The following is a 15442-nucleotide window of genomic DNA, read 5'->3' on the forward strand; positions in this document are numbered from 1 at the left end:
TGACTACATCCACTGAAAGCTCATTTTAGGTCATGATAAAAAAAAATGAAGCATATCCAAATCTCAGATGTTCCATAGTATAGGAAACAAGGGTAATTGACAATTAAAAGCTTATTGTGGGCCACAAATTTGGATCAAGATGATCTTTGCGTGGTTTTTTTATCTAGGTCTTTATGACATATCAACAGCTTAGAATGGCAATTAAAAACATGAGATTTTTCTTACTGTACGACTCACTTATGAGCCAGGCACCTTACCGAGCCCTCCCATACTTTCCAAGAATAATCCCCTGCTGTACGGACGCACATTTATTGGAGCAAAATGCCCCTGCTTTGTCAGAAACGTGGCGTGTGAAAGCTGGGGTTCCCTATAGCTACGAATTATATCCGTAGAAAAAACCGTAGACATTGAGAATGCCAATGCTTTATCAGGAATGTGATTTTGGAAAGCTGGGATTCCATATGGCTACGGATTATAACCGTAGCTATAATCGTAGCCATTGTCGAAATTAACGCACAACCTCCGGTTTTTTTTTTTTTTGAGAACTTTAATCTACCTACATTTTTCTCACATATTATATAAGTATGTATATATAAGTATATATTTTTTTTTCTCTTTTTATTAATTTAACAAGCATATCTCCTAAACCAAAATGAGTTACTTGACGTATCATTTATGATTTTGGGGTAGGAGAAGCTACTTTAGCCAACCAACTTAGTTAAATTTTCAAGATTCCATCAGGTCGATAGTCGAAAATCTATTTCATTCACTTCACGGTCAATTTCAATCAATCAGTGGGGAATTTCGTTCACTTCGCGATCAATTTCAATTAGTTCGCGATGAATTTCATTCACTTTGCCGTCAATTTCAATCAGTTAGTGGTGAATTTTATTTACTTCATTCACTTCGCGGTCACTTTCATGCATTTCACGTTCAATTCTGATGATTCCCTTTCACTTCATGGTCAATTCCATTCATTTCGCGGTCAATTCCATGCATTTCACGGTCAATTCCCTTCACTTCACGGTCAATTCCATGCATTTCATGGTCAATTTTAGCGATTCCCTTTCACTTCGCGGTCAATTCCCTTCACTTCACGGTCAATTCCGCGCATTTCGTGGTCATTTTCCTTCACTTCACGATCAATTCCGACGATTACCCTTCACTTCACGGTCAATTCAATTCATTTCATGGCCAATTCCCTTCATTTCACGGTCAATTCCGTGCATTTCACGGTCATTTCCCTTCACTTCATGGTCAATTCCATGCATTTCACAGTCAATTTCGGTGATTCCCTTTCACTTCATGGCCAATTCCCTTCACGGTCAATTCCATGCATTTCGCAGTCAATTTTGGCGAATTCCCTTCACTTCACGGTCAATTCCATTCATCTTGCGGTCAATTCCCTTCACTTCACGGTCAATTCTGTGCATTTCGCGGTTAATTCCCTTCACGGTCAATTTCATCCATTTTCACTTCACAGTTAATTCCATGCATTTCGCGGTGAATTCCATTCACTTTACGGTCAAATCCATGCATTTCGTGGTGAATTTCATTCACTTCATGGTCAATTCCATGCATTTCGCAGTCAATTCCAACGAATTCCCTTCACTTCACGGTTAATTCCATTCATTTCGTGGTCAATTCCCTTCACTTCATTTAAGAAAAAAAAATTAAAACTCTATTGACTTTGGCTCAAACAAGCAAATTGCCGGAATTGACTGTGAAGTGAAGGGAATTGACCGTGAATTGACCGTGAAATGTATGAAATTGACTGTGAAGTGAAGGGGAATCGTCGGAATTGACTATGAAATGCATGGAATGGACTGTAAAGTGAAGGGAATTAATCGTGAAATGCACGGAATTGACCATGAAGTGAAGGGGAATCGCCGAAATTGACGGTGAAGTGAAGGGAATTGACCGCAAAATGCATGAAATTGACCTTGAAGTGAAGGGAATTGACCGTGAAATGCATGGAATTCACCGTGAAGTGAAGGGAATTGACCGCGAAATGCATGAAATTCACCGTGAAGTGGAGGGAATTGACTGCGAAGTGAAAGGGAATCGCTGGAATCGACCATGAAATGCATGGAATTGACCGTGAAGTGAAGGGAATTGACCGTGAAATGAATTGAATTAACCGTAAAGTGAAGGGGAATCGCCGGAATTGACCGTGAAATGCATGGAATTGACCGTGAAGTGAAGGGAATTAACCTTGAAATGCATGAAATTCACCTTGAAGTAAAGGGAATTGACCGCGAAATGCATGGAATTGACTGTGAAGTGAAGGGATTTGACCACGAAGTGAAAGGGAATCACCGGAATTGACCGTGAAATGCATGGAATTGACTGTGAAGTGAAGGGAATTGACCGTGAAATGCACGGAATTGACCATGAAGTAAAGGAAATTGACTGTGAAATGAATTGAATTGACCGTAAAGTGAAGGGGAATCATCGAAATTAACCGTGAAATGAATGGAATTGACCGTGAAGTGAAGGGAATTGACTGCGAAATACACAGAATTGACCGTGAAGTGAAGGAGAATCGCCAGAATTGACTATGAAATTATGAGAATTAATCACAAAATGCATGGAATTCACCATAAAGTGAAGGAAATTGACCGCGAAATGAATTGAATTGACCATGAAGTACAGGGGAGGGGAATCGCCAGAATCGACCATGAAGTGAAGGGAATTGACGGGAAAATGAATGGAATTGACCGTGAAATGCATGGAATTGACCATGAAGTGAAGGGAATTGATCATGAAATGCATGAAATTGACCGCGAAGTTAATGAAATTCACCGTGAACTGATTGAAATTGACCGCGAAATGAATGAAATTGACCGTGAAGTGAATGAAGTAAATAAAATTTACTGCGAACTAATTGAAATTGACCGCGAAGTGACTGAAATTGACTGCAAAGTGAATGAAATGGATTTTCGACCATTGATCTGATGGAATCTTGGAAAATAACCAGGTTAGTTGGCTAAAGTATTTTCTCCCACCTCAAAATCATATATGATACGTCAAGTAACTCATTTTGATTTAGAAGATATACTTGTTAAATGAATAAAGAAAGAAATGAATAAAAAGAGAGATTTTTTTTTTATATGATTATATATAAATATTTATATAAATATGTATTAGAGAAAAATGTAGGGGGAAAAAAGTTCTTTATGTATAAAAAGAAAAAAAAAAAGTGGCAGCCTTCTGCCGCATGCCTTTTTTTTTTCCTGGTGTAATCCCCACCGTTTTATGGGTCCTATCATGAGGTATGTGTTATATCCAAACCGTCCATCTATTTGGCGAACTTGTATTAAGGCTTGAGACGAAAAATAAGATAGATCTAGCTATCAATGGACCACACTGTAAAAGCCAGCGGGGGATTGAACATCTACCATTGAAACCCTTTTAGGGGTCACAGAAGTTTTGAATCTTTATGAAATTTGTTTTAGCTCTTCATTCATGTCTTTGTGACCTTATGAATAGATTAGATGGAAAATAAATGTTATGGTGGGCCCTACAAAATTTTTCACGGTGAAAATCAAGTGGGTAGATTAGGATGGAACATAAGGTAAGTGGGTAACTCACCCTGATAAAGAAATGATTTAAAAATCAATATGTAACAAAACTTAGGCGGTCCACACCGTGAGACCTTGGCAGTTTTGGGAGCATAAATATGCTCAAAATGTGGTTATAAAAAGGGGTCGGCCCAATCAAACGCCACCACGTTAGGGCTCTGGTGTGTTGGGTGAGGCTCAAATCCACTCCCACAATTTATATTATTTAAAATGATATGAGTTGTTAATTGGCTGTAGGTCCACAGAGTACTTCTCGCCGGATCAAAGGGATTGGATTTTACGTATACAACAGGGACGACTCATGTTGCTTGGATGTTTTAGATGCTTTATAAAACAAGTGTTATGGGCGATTCCAGTCGCAATGTGGTCCACAATTTACATGGTTTGGATTGGATGAATCACCCCCCTTGAACAAGGTGTAGGAAGATAAGCTCATCTTACACCATGTAGGCCATCTTCAATCAAAGTGAATCTTGAATAGATATGTTCAATCCGCCGAAAGTCTGGCCCACAGTTTGGATGGTCTAATTTGATTTACATGTTTGTTATTACGCTACGCGTATAATTCTGAGTATGAACCATCCCACTTAGACGGTTTCGAATTTTCTTTTTTTAAAAAAAAAAACTGTCTACGGACCCACTGTGCATACGGACCGTACTTTCTGTTGTAACCATGAAATAAAAAGCTCTGTGCGGCCCAACGTTATGTGTACGTGACATCCAGTCCGTCTTTCACTTGAGTCCACGCCATGTGAGGAAGTGGGGATGGGGATGCCTATCACTAAACTTTCTCCGGCTTATATTTGGTTTTTGACTCACCTCTTGAATGAGTTGGATGGTATATAAACATCAGGTGGAGGAAAGTTTTGAGTTTTGGATTTGCCCCGTCTCACGTCCCAACATGAGCCGCCCAATGGACGGACTCGATGCCACACAGACGCTGCGGTGGGCCCCGCATCCTTTTGATACGATGGCTGTGGTAGGAAAACGTCGGCTTTCATCATCTTATTCATCTCATGAACCGGTCAAATGTCAAAGCTGCCCAAGTACGCAAGCGCGCACCGCTTAAAGGTGCACGTGTGACTACCGAACTCTCCGTGCAAGTACGACTACCCGCCCTGAAAAAATTAAAGGCATGTTTGGATGCTGTAACTTTTATAAGTCTTAAAAAATTTACCTGGAAGTGTAAGTAAGTTATAGATAATTCTATTTGGATGTAAGTTGTAATTTATTTATATGTAATTTTATTTCTGTATTTAGATAACACGTAACTTTGTTATAGATAATAAGTTGGATATTCACATTAGATAGAGTTGAAATAGAAAATCGTTGAAAAATTAGATTGACACATAAAAAAATGGAATAAAATTATTCCATTTTATTAAGCCCATATAAATGAATAATTTAATCAATTCTTAGGCGAAACTAATCAATAGATGAGCCATATAAATGAGCCCATGTTTTTAAAATGGTAATAATGTAGGCGAAAAACTTGAGTTACATATGTGTTTGACATTCTAGCTGGCCATCAGATGGGTCCACTATGTCTGATGACTAACCCATAAAATTACAATGATCCAATTATTAGAAGGCCAACACGTACATTGGATGTGGACCACTGAAACAATCCATCTTCCGAGCAAAATAATCTACGTTTGGGCAATAATTCTACACAACGGCGCCCGCTTGATGCACAGCTTGGTTCTCCCATACATGACAGGTTGGCATGTATGGCTGCATGTGTGGGATTAGCAAAGCTCAATGAACAATTTCATTAATAAAAGAGAGTAGCCAAATACAACAAGTATAACTATAAACCAGCGGTGACTTCCATTAGCAAGTTTTTTAAATGATGCTAATACTATAAGCCATGAAGGCTACGTGCCGTGTTATGTGGGGCCATTATGATGCATTTGTTTCATCCACACCATCTATCCATTATTCCATATCATTTTAAGTCATCACCCAAAAATAAGGTACATCAAAATTACGGGTGGACCACATCACTGGAAACAATGTTGGTTGAAAACCCATCGTTAAAAGCTTTTGGTGGGCCACCAATGTTTTCGTTCAAACTGATATTTGTTTTGTTCCCTTCATCCAGGTCTTTATGACCTAATCAACAGCTTGGATGTGAACCAAACATTACAGTGGGCCCTAGTATTTTTTTAATGGTGGACTTTTAATCATTATTGTTTTTGGTGGTGTGGTCCACCTGAAATTTAAATATCCCTCGTTTTTGGAATCAAACCCTAAAACGATCCAAAAGAATGGATGGACGGCATGGATAAAACAAATACAATATGTGGGCCCCACAGATCATCGGCCATTATCCACGCCACGTCCCCAGGCTTCGTCCGTCAACGCAGAAGCAAAAAATCAAACAAAAATTAAAAAAAAAAAAATGAAAGAAAGGAAATAGAGAGAAAAGGCGTTTCCTACCTTGCGGAAGCTCGATGGGAGAGGGAGAAGTAGCCTGAGAGAGGGAGAAGGAGACTTGAGAGAGGGACGCTTCTTCGATGCATGTGCGATTCTTCCCACCGATTTTCATTTCAAAACTTTCAACCGTAAGATTTTCGCCTCTTTCTCCTGTAAGAAAGTCACGGGTTGTGAGAAAGTTACCTGTGACTTTCCTCCCCCAAACACCAACTATAACAAAGTTTTACATTTTAGAAAAGTTGCAGGCATCCAAACAGGCACTAAAGGGAAAGCAAATCATTTTTGTTCTCTTGGGCGCCTCCGAATCATATTTTCTGCAATTTATATTTCCTGGTAACGGTGTCTGTTTGTGGTGCGATTTCGTTTGGGGAAAAAAGAGAGAATGGAAGGAGAGAAGCTGTTAGCCCTAATCGAGAAAGCTACCAATTCTACATCCCAAGAAGTGGACCCTCGCCTTCTCAAAGCCGTCAAATCCACCGTCCGATCTTCCGATGACAACGTTCGCATCGCCATCGATTCCCTCATGCAGAAAATGAAGAAAGACCACTCCCAGGTATTCTTTCTTTTATTATTGTTAGCTTTATACCCTCAAAATTCTTTTTTTTTTTTAATTTTTATTTTTAAAGAAGAAAGAATAGAGAGAGGGGAAAATAGTTTGGGAGTTTCAGAAATCTAATGTTGGTAGAATTTCCGAAAATTGCAAAAATGGAGTTTTTTAAGTGGTGTTTGGAAAGTCTCATTTCTTGATTTTTGGAAATTATACTAATTGTAGAAATCCCGAATATCACGAATTGTTTTTCTCGCAGTCTGTGCCAAACACGTCCTAAGCTATTCACTGTTATTGGTGTGGATGCGATACAAATGGTTCCCGCACTTTTGACGACTAGAATAGTGCAGGTAGGTCCCACCATGGGTCTGTGGAGTGCGTGTATTGTACCTGGAGAGAAGATCACCTTGATCGGTTGGTGGGCCACCTAAGTGTTTGTCTTCATTTTCCCAAGGTAAATTTAAGGTTGCCCACCTTCTGATCAGTTGATCTGCAGGCAATGTGTAATCTATTAGATCATGAAGATGTTAGTTTACATTTCATCCAGTTCATGCCGCTAGAGCTGGACACGAGTTGAGCTAGCTTGTTTGGCTCTCTCGACTGGGCTCAGATCGAACGTTGGGTTCAAACCGAGTCGAGTCATTGTTTTAAGCTCAAAAGATTTTCGAGCCAAGCTCAAGCTGACCCTGGCTCGATTCGGCTCGGCTTGGTTCAGAGTTTGGATCAGTTCAACTCGGTTTGAGTTCGATTAGGCTTGGGTGCCCTTTTTCAGTCGACCGAACCTCAAAATTTTGCCCCTTCTGATTTCTGAAAATTTGCCCCCATTCCTGCTCATCAAGTCTTGATGACCAGCCCCTCTCAATCAAACGAGTTGCCTCACCTGTCTGCGTCGCCTCCGGCCCTCTCTCTCTCTCTCTCTCTCTCTCTCTCTCTCTCTCTCTCTCTCTCTCTCCGGTGTCTCGCCCATTTGCCTCGAGCCCTGCTCTCGACTCTCTCTCACTCTCTCAATCTCTTTCTTACTCTCGTCCATCCGCCTTTGTCCCCTTGCCAGACTGTTTGCCTCTCCTGTCGCCTCTGGCCCTCTGCTCTCTCTCTCTCTCTCTCTCTCTCTCTCTCTCTCGCACCCGTCTACCTTTGGCCCCCTACCCGGCCGTCTGCCTCTTCACAGACTTGATTGCAATTGTCCCGTCCGCCTCTACACAGACTTGACTGCAATTGTCTCGTCCGCCACTGTCCGGTCACCTTTTCCAATCAAAACGCGGTAACCCTCTGGTCCGCCACTCTCAGGCCATCTTAGTGAATTGATTAGTATATTTGTAAATTTGAGAATTGATCTTGCTCGTCTGCCTTTGGCCCCCTACCCAGCCGTCTGCCTCTACACAAACTTGACCCCCATTATCCACTCACCTTAGTAAATTGATTAGTATACTAGTGAATTAATTAGTATATTAGTGAATTTGTGAATTGATTAGTATATTAGTGAATTTGTGAATTGATTAGTATGTTTGTGAATTTGTGAATTGATTATTGAATTGATTAGTATATTTATGAATTTGTGAATTTGCGAATTGATTAGTGAATTGATTAGTATATTAGTGAATTTGTGAATAGATTGGTATATTTGTGAATTAGTGAATTGATTGGTATATTAGTGAATTTGTGAACTGATTAGTGAATTTTTTTGCAAGTCATATTTTATTTTCAATTATACATATATGATGTTGATCAGTTGATGGATTGGGTTTTATCTTTTATGCATTGGATTTTATAGGATGAGTGACCTCTCGGGAAGTGCTCGTGGTGTATAGATTGTTGAGGATGATAAAGCAATATGAAACATTTGGTTTATCTTTTAAAATAATGAAAGATTTGGTCTTTATTGAACACGTAGCGTGGCTAAAAAATCAGTTTTGGTGTATTGTATTGTTCACCACCGACATGGGGTTGTATTGCCCTGTATCGGGCCGAATTTGACATGGCCATATTATTCGTGGACGATGATGATATGTATTGGGTGATATGTGCCAGCTTCTAATGAGGCTTTAAACCTTGACAGATCCACCAAACCCTAGCTTACCCACGAATCCTAAGGGAGAAAACTCTATTGAGTCATTGACTTATTTGTCACATGGTCCAGGGACACAATGATTCTTAGAACATGGAGTGCCCTCATTATTTAGATTAGAATACAAGGAATGGTCTCCTGCACCCTGATGGAGGTAAGTTACCATATGCCCCCACTGCACATGCCAATGCATCATGTTTGTATGGCATCTGATCCATGAAGTTCCCCTGGTGCAAAGTTCAAGGCGGTTGCTCATTAGGTGTGTCAACTTCTATGAGAACAGTGGATGGTTTGAATCGGACCTGTTTTCTAAAAGAGGCCTGAGAAGAACAGCTTTAGCAGTGTTTTAAATAGCTTACGCTATGTATTCTGCATAGTGTAGCTTTGCCTTCACGCTACCTAGCTTATGAAAAAAACTTAAGTCATGTGTAGCATATGCTACACATTACATAGCTTATGCTACATGCCACACAGCTAACATTACAAGTTATTTTTCACTAAAACATTAAAATGAATTAATGTTTTCAATGATTTGTTACATTTTTCTATCTAAAAAATAATAATTAATTTTTTCACTGATTTTAAAAGAATATAAGTAATAGTATTAAGTCAGTTCCATTGCTATTTCTTTATCTTTATACTTAATATTTGCCTCATCTTTCCTGCTAGTTTGCACCAAACATTATGAAATTTCATTATTAATAAGTCCAATTTGGTGCAAAGTGTCATGAAATTTCATGATATTTGGTGCAACCCAGTGCAACCTTAATTAAAAATCTAGAAGCAATGTGTAGCTCACACCACACTCTACGTAGCTAATGACTTATGCTTTGGAGAGGTGAATGCTACACTACATGCTATTCTCTATTTAAAACACTGGGCTTCAATGGCTCTAAGGTGGATGGTTTTCCTGCCGGGGATTAGTGTTGGTGATCTAATCTCCCCTTATTGCTTGTTGCCTTTAGAGAAGACCACCTGCCAGTGTCTATCCTTCCTGGCCACATCACTAGATAGACTTACCCAGATTCCATGCTTTGCCATCCAGCTAAAACAAGTCACAAGTCCAACTTACTAGTGATCTGTAAGGTTCCATGCAGTCCCCAGTGCACGTCAATGTGCCATGTGTGTATGGCATCTGATCCATGAAGTCTACCTGGAGCAAAGTTCGGGGTGGTTGCTCATCAGGCGGTTCACCTTGTATGGGAACAATTGATGGTTTAAACCAGACCAGCTGACATTCTGATTCAGCTTGTATGTGTGGCCAGCACTGATGAGTGAGCTGTCGTGATTTTTTTTCCTGACGATCTTTATGGCAGGGCCATCTTTTTGTATGGTTTTGATGCTTTACACATGTTGACATGTCTACTTGTGTGGGTGGGTGCACCGTGCATGTGATCATTCCTCTTGGAATATCATTCCTCTTGGAATATAGTCAATTGTTTTGTTAATTGTGGGCGTTTTCTTTTTGAATCTTACTGGTGAAAGAGGAACTTGTAAAGCTGACCTCAAATAGCCAGGACAAGGGTTTGATGATTTTGTTGATTTTGGCACTTTTCTTTTCTTTTTTTGAAATTAAATTACTGGTCCGCGGTGTCCTTGGAAGTTTATATTGTTGTATGGAGTAGTAGAGAGATGTACCCAGACTTATGGAGTCATTATACATTGCGAGAAGGTCGCGCTTTAGATTGTGATGTTATTTAAAAGTCCTCTTATTCAAATTCTTATCAATTGACACATTCTTTATTATTTCTGGTTTGTGTGAGTTTCACTTGTTGATTATTCCAGTTCATGCATTTCATTACTTAATATGACTACTCTAAGATTGTCATGATCCCATTATTAGGATCATTAGGTCCTTTATTGTCATTGTTTTTGTGTTTTCCTTTGTTATCATTTGTAATAAAGAGGATCTCAGCATGGAATTTTTGCAGGTACGGTACCTCACTCTTCTCATCATTGATGAACTGTTCATGCGTTCAAAGCTTTTCCGATCCCTCCTTGTTGTTAACTTCGATAACTTTCTGAGCTTAAGTGTTGGTTTCCGAAGAAATTTGCCACTCCCCCCTCCTCGTGCCGTTGCATCCACCTTGCGTTCAAAAAGCATAGAATTGTTGGAGAAGTGGAATGCTTCATTTGGGATTCATTACAGGCAGCTTAGGTTAGGCTTCGAGTACCTGAAGAATACCTTAAAATTTCAGTTCCCTAACCGCCTGGAAAACGCAGCTCGATTACAACAAGAGAGGAGGGAAAGAGAGATTAGGTCGAAGGAGATTTTGCTGAGTAAGTATGGAACCTTGAAGGAAAACTATGCTTCAATCAAGGGTGAAATACAGTCTACGCTTGATGAAATAGGAGAATGCTTGGACATTATTTGTGTCAAAGAAGATGAATTTATCCACACCAATTCTGTTGAGGATGGAGAGGCTGAAGAATACAGCTCTGCCTTGCAGCAGATCCGTCTAGAATCACTGAAAGAGGGGGAAAAGGTTAGTGAAAACAGCGACAATAAGGCGGTTTTTGACGTATTGAGGGACTTGTACAAGCTTCTACTGTCGAGGCATTTGCCATTGGTGCAAGAATTGGTGTCTGTTCTTGTGAGGGTCGATCTGGCTGACAACAAGTTTAGGGATTTTATGCTAAAAGAGTTCATTGATATCCGGAAAATTCTTCAATCATTAAAAAAGAGATGCGAGCAAACGGGCTGTGCTCTTCATAGTACTGCTGCCCAAGAAGAGGAGGATCTGTGGGAAGAGGGTAAGATTGAAGTGCCTGACAATGAGAATGCTAGAATGCCTACAAGATCAAGCAAAGAAATCGTGAGCACTTCAACTACCAATGCAGACCAGGGCAAAGTCCCGGATCATGGTAAAAAATTGAAAGGCAAGGCATTAAATCTTGAAGGAGACGGTTCGGATTCAACATCTCCGAGGGTGAAGCTTTTGGCTGAAGCTCCAGTTATGCCATGGGGCTCCTTCTTGGATAATTGGGGTTCAGACCGTGATTTTCTGGCAAACCAGAGGGGCTTGGAGCTCGAGGGTCATTGGGGCAGAGTAGACTATGATGCTGTTATTCCCGCAGAAAAAATTGCTGAGCTGAATGTTCAAACAACACTATACAAGGAACAAAAAGTTGAAATTCAACCGTGCCTTGCTCCTATGAGCAAAGGTGGGCTTTGTCAAAGAAGGGACTTGAGGGTATGCCCATTTCATGGGCCTATCGTACCTCGTGATGCTGAAGGAATTCCAATCCATCAAAACCTGTCAACGGATGAGAAAGCTGTGGAAGATTTGTTGACTGGTTTTTTGGATGGTGAGGATGATCATGATTTAGGCAATACAATGGCTAAGAAACTAGCAAAACAGGCAGTGAAGAATGTGCGGAACAGAGACAGAGAGGAAGAGAAGAAGAGAGAAAATGATAGGCGGTCATTGAAGCGTGCAAAGCTTGCAAAGGTCCGTGAGCACAATGAAGCAGTTTTACGGGAATCTGCACTTGCATCAACTTCCCGGTCAGAAGCTGTTGAAGAGGACTTAGTGATGGGGAACCAAGGTGGGCCTATTGTCAGAGGAAAGAAGCAGACATTGTCATCTATGCTACGTGAGAAAGTAACAACAAAGGATAGAATAGCACGGAGGCTTTTGAACACCCGTGTAACAGATGCAGCAATAAGACAGCTGAGACAGGTGGAGGAAGCAAATTACAAGGAAGCTTATCCAAATCAGTGGTAGACGATGGTATTTACAAGACCTGAAAGTTCTATTCTCAAAGAAAGGCTGGATGGTGCAAATTCAAACTGAAACAGTGATAGAAACAGGTGGTCAAATAATGTTTACAACCACTAGTGGATTCTTTTCTCATGGGCCGTACTGTATATCAAGATCGAGAGAGAGGGATCTTCAATTGTTACTTACATTGCCATCTGATATGGTGAAATCAGTTTGAATAATCTTAGAAGTGGATGTATTGTTTTATTCTTTTAATGTAAGAGACTAATCTCAGTTGATTTCATCTTTTTCCGGTTTATGTCTATATCTTTCTTTCGTGCTTTCTTTTGATAACACATTAGTGATAATGCAGTTTCATCTAATATTTATATTTTACATTGAAAATTAGGAAAGCAGATGAAAAGCATGTCATGGCAATGTTTATGAACTTACTTGAGTACCAGACCAGATGAGCAGATTATATTTGAAGCTTCAAGCTGGAAACATCAATGAACTACTGTACCAGAAACCTTGTACCTGAAATTTTATAACTATCATCTTTGATAGCATATGAACGTGGACAGCAACTTGGGTTCAGGTCAACCTGAACCCGACTGACCCAACTTGAGTTCGGGTTGAATTGGTTTGGGTTGTCAAGGTCCTCGTGTCAGGTTTGAGTTAGAAAACCCCAAGCTGATTTGAAATTTCAGGTCGGGTTGGAAAGAATCATATGTATTTCGGTCAGGTTGGGTCGAGTATCGAGGAATTCTGGTTGGGTTTGGGTTGGTCACCACGAAATGGGTTGCGGTTGAATCTTCTTGATGAAAGCTTGATCCACATCTCAGGCAGGTCACACCAAAGATAACAATGTTGGACAATGGGAAAGGGACAGACAAAAGGTGAATACATAGATTAAGGCGTGCTCCCTGTGGTGTTTTCCCACCTGAGTTTTGGACCACAGGATTTTTCTTGTGATCTGCGGTGAACATGAGAAGCACCAGATGCACGGTTTGGATTCCACACAAACATCACGAGTGGGCCTCGTACAGCTCGAATGTATGGTGATTACCATACATTCAAAACATACGTAATCATTTTGGGAAATTTGCAACAATGAGACGATCCTAACCATTCGATTTTGCTCATTGTATTGGCGCTTCAAACTGACTTTCGATGGACTGAGGGGATGGGGTTTTCCGGCCATCCTGGACCCACAGTTGGGGTCACAAATCTGAACGAATAGGATTCAACTAAGGATGCATTCACATTGAGGCCCATTGTTAACACCCACGATTTCTCTTCTATAAATGCACGTTTGGAGAGTTATTTGATACTCTGGCAGTGCATGAAGCTTGATACTTAGGCACTCGAATTATCCACGTGGCACATGCTTAGTCAAATTAAATCACCTCAGCAAGTCCTCCATCCCCAAATCAGATTGGTTGAAGGATACTCACGTCTTATTCGCTGACACTCATCAGATAGAAGGAAAACTATGTTACTCTGGCAGAGTCTGATGAATTGCTTAGAAATTGCTCAAATGGAATAGAATTTAGTTTTAACTAAACAGTCTAAACTATGGATCTAAGTTTAATATATTACTGACCAAAAATTATGCTTATTTCATGATCAGACTGTTTAATTTGAGTTAACTTACAATTTCTGAGTTACTGCGTGACGCAGGGATGAACGTGCCGGAGTATCAAGTAAATCCGCCGCAGCGGAACACTCAAACTTTCCACTCCTGTGGCGAAAAGTGGAAAGAGAGGCTGTAATTGTCAGGCAAAAAGGGTGCGGATTAGGTGCCGCCGAGTTGCTTGAAACTCCCACCATAAAAAACTTCTTACGGGCCAAGTTAATGTTTCAGACTTCAGTGCCATCAAACCTGAAAAGACACGTATTACCGATAGTAAACTTACTATTTATAGAGACGGTCATGATTTCCACTAGTTAGTGTGCATGGTGTTTGGCCAAAAATAGTAAGTGTCCTATTTGGCTTCACCAAACCGTTCTCCTAATTATTTTAAGCTTTTTTCACGTTGGGCGCAACTCCTAAAGCCCGACGGATGAAGAGTTATAATCAAACTAAAACTTACTATTTATAGTAAAAACGAAATTAAAACAGGGAAACGACCGTCAATTCAGGAGTTTTTTGCAATTCCGGGCTGCGCAACTCGGCGTAGCGGGGTTGGTTGGCTTCAGTAGCTCGTTCTATCCCAAAATCATATATTTTATGCCCGATTTAAGGTTCGATGGTCTGGATCACTTCTGTCGTCGACCGGGCCTTTTCTGATCCATCTTGGCCATGTAATTGTCCGCGACCCGCTCTACATCACTGCATATCAAGGGTCATGTGCTGCCGGAGTATCAAGTAAATCCGCCGCAGCGGAACACTCAAACTTTCCACTCCTGTGGCGAAAAGTGGAAAGAGAGGCTGTAATTGTCAGGCAAAAAGGGTGCGGATTAGGTGCCGCCGAGTTGCTTGAAACTCCCACCATAAAAAACTTCTTACGGGCCAAGTTAATGTTTCAGACTTCAGTGCCATCAAACCTGAAAAGACACGTATTACCGAGTTTTGCTACTGAAATGATGTCACCAAGTTCCGTGGCCTCCCCCATGATGGATGTATTGTGTCTATGCAATCCATTCATTTGAAGAGATCATTTCAGGGCTTGAGCCAAAAAATGAGGGTTTCCAAAGCTCAAGTGAATCCTTAAAATATAAAAAAATAACAAAAAAAAAGAAACTAATGGGGATTGAACACCTACCATTATAAAAAAATAACAAAAAAAAAGAAACTAATGGGGATTGAACACCTACCATTAAAAAATAGTTAGAGGCTGCATAAGTTATCCATATTTGTGTGATCCCTTTATCCATATCTGTGTTAACATTTAAATAAGTTAGATCTCAAATAAACATTATTTATGGTGGCCCTAGGAAGGTTTCAAAAATAGGTGTCACCGTGCCCCCTGTTTTCTCGGTGGGATCTACTTGAGCTTTGTATCTGACTCATTCTTTACCCATTCTTAAAATCATCTCTTTCATACGGATGAACAGTGTGGGTAAAACACATACACCATGGTGAGGCCCACAGAACTTG

At 40.3% G+C, this 15442-nt stretch overlaps 1 protein-coding gene across 1 annotated transcript; it reads left to right on the top strand.

Moving 5' to 3' along the window:
• The first annotated feature begins 6290 nt into the window (after nt 1–6290).
• LOC131241196 (UV-stimulated scaffold protein A homolog) lies at nt 6291–12521 on the top strand. The gene is made up of 2 exons (XM_058239921.1): nt 6291–6576; nt 10567–12521. The coding sequence occupies exons 1-2, from the start codon at nt 6406–6408 to the stop codon at nt 12361–12363; spliced, it is 1968 nt and encodes a 655-aa protein (XP_058095904.1). The 5' UTR covers nt 6291–6405; the 3' UTR covers nt 12364–12521.
• Nucleotides 12522–15442: the final 2921 nt, after the last annotated feature.

This window comes from Magnolia sinica, chromosome 3 (genome assembly GCF_029962835.1).
Source record: "Magnolia sinica isolate HGM2019 chromosome 3, MsV1, whole genome shotgun sequence".
Taxonomy (NCBI): domain Eukaryota; kingdom Viridiplantae; phylum Streptophyta; class Magnoliopsida; order Magnoliales; family Magnoliaceae; genus Magnolia; species Magnolia sinica.

What these genes read in the sequence shown, in the direction of transcription:
- LOC131241196 (XM_058239921.1), top strand. Translation starts at nt 6,406, where the DNA reads ATGGAAGGAGAGAAGCTGTTAGCCCTAATCGAGAAAGCTACCAATTCT. An exon ending in TGAAGAAAGACCACTCCCAG is followed by an intron (nt 6,577 to 10,566) that starts GTATTCTTTCTT and finishes GAATTTTTGCAG; the next exon opens with GTACGGTACCTCACTCTTCT.